At 38.9% G+C, this 9,402-nt stretch overlaps 1 protein-coding gene across 1 annotated transcript; it reads right to left on the bottom strand.

The window, feature by feature from the left end:
* Positions 1 to 638: 638 nt before the first annotated feature.
* LOC103179770 (cadherin-related family member 3-like) lies at positions 639 to 8,084 on the bottom strand. The gene is made up of 7 exons (XM_007895176.2): positions 8,063 to 8,084; positions 5,483 to 5,718; positions 4,313 to 4,518; positions 3,946 to 3,965; positions 3,769 to 3,800; positions 2,201 to 2,249; positions 639 to 1,099 (listed from the first exon to the last, which is right to left on the bottom strand). Exons 1-7 carry the CDS (start codon positions 8,082 to 8,084, stop codon positions 915 to 917), a joined length of 750 nt encoding a protein of 249 aa, XP_007893367.2. The 3' UTR covers positions 639 to 914.
* Positions 8,085 to 9,402: the final 1,318 nt, after the last annotated feature.

Here is a 9,402-nt window from a genome sequence, read left to right as displayed (position 1 = left end):
ATAACTGAAAATGAGCAGTAGATATTTGAGTTCCTCAAATGCAGACAGCTCAAATGCAGGATGTCTGTATCAGAGCCCAACTATTGAATAAGAGGGTTTCTCCCCTTCACTTTCATCTCTCATATGAACTCTATCCTACATCTCTCCTGCTCCTTGCCCACACAGAGACATTTTAAACGTTTGATGTTTTTTATGTTTGTGATTTGCAACACCGAACACTGAATATATTAGTGAAATCAAATACAATCAATAGTTGGTACTCCACTCCCCACCCCCAGTAAAACAAATCATGTTATTGAGCATAGGCTGTCAAAACAGATCAATTATTTTATTAAGTCAAAGTAATTCAACAATTTAGGATTATGAATTGATTTTATTATTTGCTGCTTAGACTTTTATAGTTTCAAGGCTTGGTAAAAAAACATAATTCAAATATAAGATTTGATGACTAATTGCATCAGAATGATACAAAGGTTTTGAAGGTGTCTTTATAGTGGAAGCTGAAGGTTAACATTTTCACAAAGTACATTCATCATTTAAACATTACAGTTACAGGTAAATCAATGCATTTCAAACATTAAACATTTTAATGCATTTAATTATTATTATTATTGTTCAAGTCTGCTCTTCCCAAAATCGCCTTCAATTAAATAAATATTATAGCTGTTATAATTGCAGGACATTAACATTATAAAGTACAGCCTGGAAGATGGAGGACGTGTTTCCTTGGTAGTAAGGTTGTTTCTGGCAAACAATTAAAACCTGATGGATTCATCATGTGCATTAAATATTTATTATTTCGACTTGAAACAATCACCAGTCAATTTGTTCTAAATTATTGGTGTGTTTTCTGCAGATTGTGTAATGATTAACGAGCGAGTGAACACAGCATTGTTATTGAAATAGCATTCTTTCTACACCGTGGAGTATTCATTCTCTTTCAGTGGGCTGGGTTGCACAGACTGAGGGGTTTCCGTTGCAGTGTTTGTGCTCAGCTCATTCAGTGCCATCTCATCTGCCTTCATCTCCTTCGGGTCATTTGTACCTTTCCATTTCCTGGCTCCTGTTTCACTGTTGTATTCGTACCACTTCCCTGAGACTATATTTTACAATTAATTAAATCGGAGAAGGAATTATTATTGATGTTATTAAAGTACCTGTGATTTTTTAAATATATTTTGATTGATGTCATGTGCTGCCTTTCTCTCTTCTTGTACCACATCCCTTATATCCAGTCTCTTGGTCTCTATTCCCTTGAGTGTAGAAGGTTGAGGTAGGGGTGATCTGATTGAGGTTTTTAAAATAATAAAGGGATTCAATAGGGTAGATGCAGAGAAACTGTTTACTCTGGTGGGGCAATCCGTAACAAGGGGGGCATAATCTTAAAATTAGAGCTAGACCATTTAGGAGTGAAATTAGGAGGCAGTTTTTCACCCAAAGGGTAGTGGAAATCTGGAACTTTCTCCCCCAAAAAGCTGTGGATGCTGGATCCATTCACATCTTCAAGACTGATGTGGATAGATATCTGTTAGGCCAAGGGATATGGGGCAAGGGCGGGTAATTGGAGTTGAGATACAGATCAGTCATGATCTTATAGAATGGTGGAACAGGCTCGAGGGGCTGAATGGCCTATTCCTGTTTCTATGTCTCCTCATTGGTCTAGAGTCCCATTTTAATGGGGTCTAAGTGCAGTCTAACCTTTGCTTATCTTTGTACTAGATAAATATATTAGATAGATATTCTTAATTCTGCTCCTGCTTTAGTCAGACGAACCAAGAAATACACTTGGGTGATCAATGAGAAAAGGAATCATTCAAATAATAATGATAATAATCCTTGTATTTGATGTATCATCTATAACATCAAACAATTTGTGGGCAATTGCTAGTAAGCGTAAGTGATTGTGCAAATTCAGCAAACTCTCAAAAAAGCCATGACATGCATAACCAATTTACCTAGAAAGTTGTTGACCAGAACACCTGAAGACACTCCTTTTACCTTGTTTAGCTTTTCTAATAGTCTAGCTCAGGATAGAAAATTCATAATGTTGAGTGAAAATCCCAATACTCAACATTGCGAGTTTTATTACAGGTCTCCATCTCTTTGGTGCTGCATTTGTCACATGCAAAGTGTTTAATCTAAAATCGGACTCTGTATAAACAGACTTTGTTTGGTTGGGACAGCCCCATTAGTACATTACCTGGATCTTTTGCTTCCCCATTGAAAACGGTATTGTACTTTGTTACTTCCTGTGGGGAAAACACATTTTTGAGTAAGTCTAGTCCTCCCTGCATGAGGAGCGCTATAGAAATGCAAGTTGCTGTTGTTGTTGTAGATCATTGTGGTCCAACAGGCAGCACTCAGGCCACAGTGGCCCGGCGGTTGATTTTATCCAGCCTGAGACCATTTCTACCATTCCAACTTCCACCCCCTCCCCCCCTCCCCCGTGAACGTCCTCCCAGGGCAGCGGCAGGAGCCGGCGGTCGGGTGGACCCAGCGCCCAGAGCCTTCACTGCAGTCTGTCAGGAAGGCAAGGGCATCTCTTACCAACCGGGCCTTAGCAACAAACCACCAGCTCCTGCCACTGCAGATAGTGACCCGCGCTTGGGGGGGGGGAGTGGGGAACGTCCTCCCAGGGCAGCGGCAGGAGCCGGCGGTCGGGTGGACCCAGCGCCCAGAGCCTTCACTGCAGTCTGTCAGGAAGGCAAGGGCATCTCTTACCAACCGGGGCCTTAGCAACAAACCACCAGCTCCTGCCACTGCAGATAGTGACCCGCGCTTGGGGGGGGGGGGAGTGGGGAGGGGGGGAGAGAGAGATGAGAGGAGAGAGAGATGGGGGGGGAGAGGGGGGGAGAGAGAGATGGGAGGAGAGAGAGATTGGGGGGGGAGAGGGGGGGGGAGAGAGAGATGGGAGGAGAGAGAGATTGGGGGAGAGAGGAAGGGTGGGAGGGAGAGAGAGAGTGGGAGAGAGAGAAGGGGGAATGAGAAAGAGAGTGTGAGAGAGGGAGAGTGGTAGAAGTCGAGAGAAAGTAAGAGAGTAAATGTGAGCAAAGGGGAGCAAAAAAAACAGAGAGGGAGGAGATTGAGAGAGGGTGGTTGAGAGAGTGTGTGTGGGATAGAAAGTGTGTGAGAGAGGAGAGAGGGAGAGAAGGAGAGTGGGGAGCGAGTAATTGAGATGGGGGATGGCAGGGATGTGGAGTGTGAGAGGGAAGAGAGAGTGTGAGAGGGTGAGAAGGGGTGTGAGAGAGAGTAATTGAGAGAGAGTAAGTGTGTGAGGAAAGGAGAGAGTGCCTGGGGTGGGGGGGAGAGAGAGTGTCCTCCCCACTCCCCCCTCTTTTTCTCCACCTATCCTGAGATCTCCCCTTCTCCTGTCCCTCCCCCTCCACCCTCCTCTCTTCCCCACTTCCCTCTCCCCCCTCCCTCTCTCTCACCCGCCTACTCTCTCTCTCCCCCCCCTCTCTCTCTCCCCCCATGCAATTAACTTAAGTCTGATTCAAATGAACAGAACATTTATTTGGTTGTAATAGTTTCTGTTTTGAAGTTCTGTTCGATTTTTGTAATAACCGAGAATTGTTTATCCTTTTGAAGAAACCGAGTCAGTTAAAAGTCTTTACATAGGACTTAAGAGCCTAATTTTTCTTTGTTTCCAAGTTTCACATTCCGAACCTATTTCACTTTTATTGAGTACATGAATCTTGACAGAATGACATCAAACTATTGACGTTTGTAATATGAAACAGGGGTTAACAGGGGTCAGCTATCACTTACCGTTATAACATCTACTTTTGTCTTCTTAGGTTCTATTTTTGGAAAAAGAGCAAGCAATTTTTGTTAAAAACACTTATTAGGTAATTTTTTTAGGGTAATGTACAAAAGATGTATTGGATAACAGAGCTTGACTGGTTTATAATTTGGCTCATTTGCAAACAGAGCAAAATCACTCACCTGGTGTGTAGATTTTTACTCTAGAAAGTAAAATAAAAGCAAATGCAGAGTTAACGGAAAGTGATATAAAATATTGCAACATTTCTAGAATAATTTATTTCATATTTCTATAGATATGCAGCAAATTATCTGTATCAGCTTTCTTCGTTTATTTTAAATATCTGTTTATTATTGATGGATAGAACACTTCGAGAGCTTAATATTTCTACCAAACTATGTCATACAAAGGATCACTTTTGTCATCAATGATTTCTGAAATTAATTGTAACGTGAAATTTCCAATTGATGATGCTTCAAATCTAGAGCTACTGAGAGTGACTCATTCATTCATCAATGATAATTAATTAATAAATCTGAAATTACTTACTTTTTTGCTTGTTGGGGTTTGGGTTGTCGTGCACAGCTCTTTTGGCAACTCTCTCTGCATTTGGTGTATTTCCAAATGAGGTGAAATATTAGAGCAAGGCAACCAGCCACCAGGATTGCCAACAGTGTGAAAACTAAGGCAACGTACCAGTCAGCTCCATTGTAGGTGTTGACTTCTTTGTTAACAATGGTTAGTCCTTTTCTGTTCTATTTAAACAAGATACAAAATGCACAGGATTTAATTTGGTAACCAGTTTTGGGGTGACACAATTCCTCTGCTTGCTAATGGTAGTGAACATTTTGATACGAATAGATGGAAATAGGAAGTCTGGAGATTGAACCATCGATTTGCTTAGATCTGGTATTCCAAATCTGTTTTAACAAAAAAATGGAAAATTGGTGGAGAAACTTGAAAACAAAGAAAAATGAGGGTCTTAAGTCCTATGTAAAGACCATTAAAGAGAAAATTATACAAAATTGCACAGCTCAGCAGGCACATTATTGGACAAATGTGGATCAGGAAGCCTTCGTAATGGATTGGCTTTGAGTGATAACATCTGTTCATTTTTGTTACAATCAACTCTCATCTTTCCAGAGTTAATGTTTCTTAAAATGGGTTTCTGACCTATAACAATCTCATGTTTCGGAGCATGTGCTTCTATCAAGTTGATCAGTTTTAAATTTCTGAATCCGAGTTTCAAAAAGCCAGTGTAAAATCTGAATAGTGCAAAGGCCAACTGCTGCAGTGAATATTTTGTTGTGTAATTTTATGATGAATTATTATAATCATTAACTTCCACCATTAGCATGCTTGGGATGAGATCTACAGCAAGTGGCTACTTTACCAGAGAATTTCCTACCATTGTTTAACCCAAAAGAAAATATATAACATGTTCCAAGGAACTGAATGTATGAACCGAATAGAGGCAGCCCAAATCTAAATCCCAGAAGGATCACAGCCATACCTGACTGCACCAATAATGTTCAGAATTACATAAGCATTTTCCTTCTGCTTGAAACAATAGAAATGCAAGCATAAGCTTTGAAGAGTTAGACAGAAGAACAATCATTGCCCAATTAGTCTCCTTCTGCAAATGTTTGCAATAATTGTACAGCTGTGGAGCATTAACTATTAGCATAATGTGGTACCTAAAATTTGCTTAACACTTACATAAAAGGCTGTTGTTGGTGGAGGTGGTGTTTGTGTCTGAATCACAGTAATGTCAATCAGCACACTGCCTGTCCTTGGTTTGGAATTATTAACATTGTCATCTATGATGTGAACTGAAAGGCGATATCTCATCAGATGGTCCACTCGACTCTCAAAGTCAAATGGAGCTTTGAGAATCAATTTAGGAGTGTTGGATCCATGGGATGGGTCAAAACCAAAATGATTGTTCACATTTCCTGCAGATTGAAGTAGTTCAGAATAAGGATATATGGTTTGAAATGAAATGGCAGAATGAATGCAATCTTTGGTAATTGAAAGTCATGCATCCTGTAGCTGGTGAAAGAAGCCTTAAACGGTTAAACTTTACCTACAAAATGGTCACTACATTTTACAGTAAATCCAGAAAAGCTCTTTGAGAATGTCCTCCTGACATGAAAGGAGCTGTGTCATATGTTTATTGTCAATTATTTATTTTATTTATTATTTATAATAGGAAGAACTCAGCCTAACAAATGCACAGTTCTGTTAATATCTGGTGAACTGCCAGTCATTACTCCATCCCCTTATTCTCTCTTCTTTCCCATTCTTTCTTGTTCCAGAAAAATGATACTTCTATAATGGTATGTTTCCATCTATTTCCAACATACTGAAAGTACTCTCTTTAGATTTAATTTCCACTTTAACTGATGAAGACAATAGATAACAAAACCCATTAGTGTTTATTACTCCACACTCCATCTCAGGAGAAACATTCTGGTAGCAAATATTACAGAATTTCAAAATACAGACAGAAGGTTACATTTTCATCTCTGTGTGAACAAGTGCAAGTTAGCATGTCTAGGTAGTGATGTGCATGTATCAATCACACATGCAAGCAGCATGATCTAAACTGTTAAACATGATCAAAAACCAGGCTCCAGCCCCACTTGATGATTTCGCCAATTCTAACAAACTCCCTGAGAAATTCTCTCAATAAACTCCCATCAGAAAAGATAAAACAAGGAAAGAAAATACTAGGACAGAATGATAGAGTGAACAGGGATAAGATGGGAAGACACTAAGTTAGAAGAGTTGAAATAAGTAATATTGAATTGTATGTTTGCAGAAAAGAAAGAATAATCTTGCATTTATGTGGAGTCTATAGCTCAATGATTAGAGCACTCGCAAGTGAGAAACCTGGGTTTGATTTCCGGCAGGGTGAAATGTTGGGCAAGTTTCCTTACTCCATGTTGGGTTACTTCTTAAACTGTCTTTATGTGTGTAAAATAATCTTCAGACTTCAGGTAGATTTCAAAAGTTCTTCTTTATTACCGCACTGCAAACAGGTTACAGTCCAGGCACACTCTTGTGGTTCGAACAAAGAATACTTGGCACACATTCCATATATAGGTATAATGCACCAATCACAATGCTGTAATTAAGTTTTGTACCTACCACTCTAATACCACCCCCTTCTAACTGTCTTTCATATCCCTAACTCCGTCTCTTCCCACTGTCCTAATATGAATTTGTTATTCCGTTACTCTTCCTTGTCTTTGTTCCCCGTCCTTGAGCAGAAATCTGGTCCATTCCAGTTTAACCTACTCTATGCTGATTATAAGACCACTAGCCTGAGCAATTTTTGTACAGGGTCACTATCAGTCATTCAGGCCAGAACTCCTGTTCTCCTTCATTCCACATGACTCTGTTTGCCTGGCAGTAAGTAGGAACCCGGTTATTAGTCGATTGGCGGATTGCTTTTCCAGGGGTAATAATTCCTTCAAAAAAAATAACAATAAATTGGGCACTTCAATCATGACTGTTTGTGAAACACTGCTGTGCACAATTGGCTGTTGCATTTTGCCCCAAAATATGCAGTCAGTTTACTTTGCAGTATATTCTGTGAAGCTCTTTGAGACGTCTAGAAGACATGAAAAGCGCTATATCAAATGCAAGGTTTTTTTTATTATATAATCATATTGAAATATCTCAGAGGATTCCATATATTCTCTGATACCTTCAATATCATTTAGACATTGGTTAGAGGAGGAGTGAGAGCATTTATTTTTGTTAGCGGCGGTCAAGATACATTATTCAGGAAAAACAAAACACTATTTGGTGGCCGAATTGCTTTCTAGGAGCTTTGAAAATCTCTCCTCCACCTAAAAATCCTCCCTTCCAGTTACATGCATCTGTGAAACCAGGCAAAAATCAGTTTACAGAATAACTGGGAACAAAATCAGGGGAATGCACTGGAATGTGTACAGATTTCCTTATGAGCAGATTTAAAACAACAGGCTTCATACTGTGAAATTAGCTTCTAAAACTAGAATCAAGAAAAATGCTAATTCTTTCAGTATAAATAATGATACATTTTGTATTTTGTATAACTCGTTTCAGGTTGGGATACCATCTCAAAGCACTTTAAGGATTTACTGTAATGTCTAGCATGAGCAAATTTGTAGGCTAAATGCACAATAATAAATATTAACAAAGATTGTCTTTTCCATGGTTTCAATGCAGTTGATGCGAGACAATTTATTTTGCCAATCAACTGTGAGCATTTATATTTCATACTGTAATCAAATATATAAAATGTACCTGATACGATCTCAAACCTCATCTCGTTGTCCTTCGAATCTCCATCTTTACAACTTAATCTAAAACCATTGATATTGGTCCCAACAGCAACATTATCGAGCAATGTTGAGGTGTATGTAAGTGGGATGCAAATTGGTTTTTCATCATTTTCACCTATTATGTTAATTGTAACCTAATGCAAGACATTTAAATAAAAGAAATGGAAAGATTAGAATGACTTAAGTGCTTACACAACATTAATAATCACATCAGTTTATATTAATATGAGTATTTATACATTCCCTCTGTTGAAAAAAGGTTTAGAAGATTTCACTAAGAAAGGTGGTAACTTAAAAGCATTAGAAATTTACATTAAAGAATGCCGTTGAGCCATAGTGCCTGTGCTGGCTGTATGAAAGAATGATCATATATCATAAGAACGATACATTCGGGCCCACTTATCTGCCTTTTGTTCCCATACCACCGCAAATTACTCCTGTTTAGATATCTATCCTGTTTCCTCCTTAAAACTAATGTGGAATCTGCTTCAACCACTGCATCGTCACAACACTTAAAGAAATCTTAAACTCCCCCTTTGCTGTTTTACTATCCTAAATTGTCAACTGATATGGCAAACACTAACACATGTTGTTGATTATACTGTATCATCTTAGCTCGATCTGTGGCAATCATACATCTGGATGAAGAGATTGAGGATTTGAGCCCTTGCCTTCGACAAGCACCAAGAATAGTGTCCTGACCAATATTCCTGCCTTATCCCAATTCATAAAATAAAAGCCTTTACTGTATTATTTCTTAGGACAATCGTCAGGCGGTTCAATAAGAATCTAACAGAAAAGAAAGGAACAATGTGATATCACGTAAGGAGGACGTTTCAAAGCGCTTCACCAGATATTCTGTAAAGTAAACAGACGAATTTTGTAGGCGAATTTTGTATACCCTGAATTAACTCTACAGAGGTTCTAACTTGCAGGAATACTTTCTAATGTACTATGGCTTCACTTTCCCCAACCTCTTATCTTTAGCACAAGCAGATATTCTCCTCTTTACTTACATTGGTTGTTCCAGTTTTGGGCATCTTCGGATCACTGTCAACAGCCTCCACAGTCAAAGTGTGTGTTTCGAAAGACTCGTAGTCTAGCTGGGTTATAAGCTCTAGGATTCCTTCCTTAGGGTCAATCCAGAACCGTTTTCTAATTTCTGTATCTCCAGAAACAATCCTGTAAGTCACTGAGTTTGGTGGAAAGTCTTTATCAGTTGCACGTACCATTCCAATCTTGTGGGTTGCTAAGGAGAGAAAGCAATTTCATTTTTGAAATGTGCTAGAAATATTAACCTTT

This window comes from Callorhinchus milii, unplaced genomic scaffold (assembly GCF_018977255.1).
Source record: "Callorhinchus milii isolate IMCB2004 unplaced genomic scaffold, IMCB_Cmil_1.0 Scaffold12, whole genome shotgun sequence".
Lineage (NCBI taxonomy): Eukaryota > Metazoa > Chordata > Chondrichthyes > Chimaeriformes > Callorhinchidae > Callorhinchus > Callorhinchus milii.
The sequence above is the reverse complement of the archived record's forward strand: the minus strand, read 5'-3'. Positions and strand labels throughout refer to the sequence as shown.

What these genes read in the sequence shown, in the direction of transcription:
- LOC103179770 (XM_007895176.2), bottom strand. Translation starts at nt 8,084, where the DNA reads ATGAGGTTTGAGATCGTATCAG. An exon ending in AAACCCCAACAAGCAAAAAA is followed by an intron (nt 3,966 to 4,312) that starts GTAAGTAATTTC and finishes TTTACTTTCTAG; the next exon opens with AGTAAAAATCTACACACCAG. An exon ending in AGTAAAAATCTACACACCAG is followed by an intron (nt 3,801 to 3,945) that starts GTGAGTGATTTT and finishes TTCCAAAAATAG; the next exon opens with AACCTAAGAAGACAAAAGTA.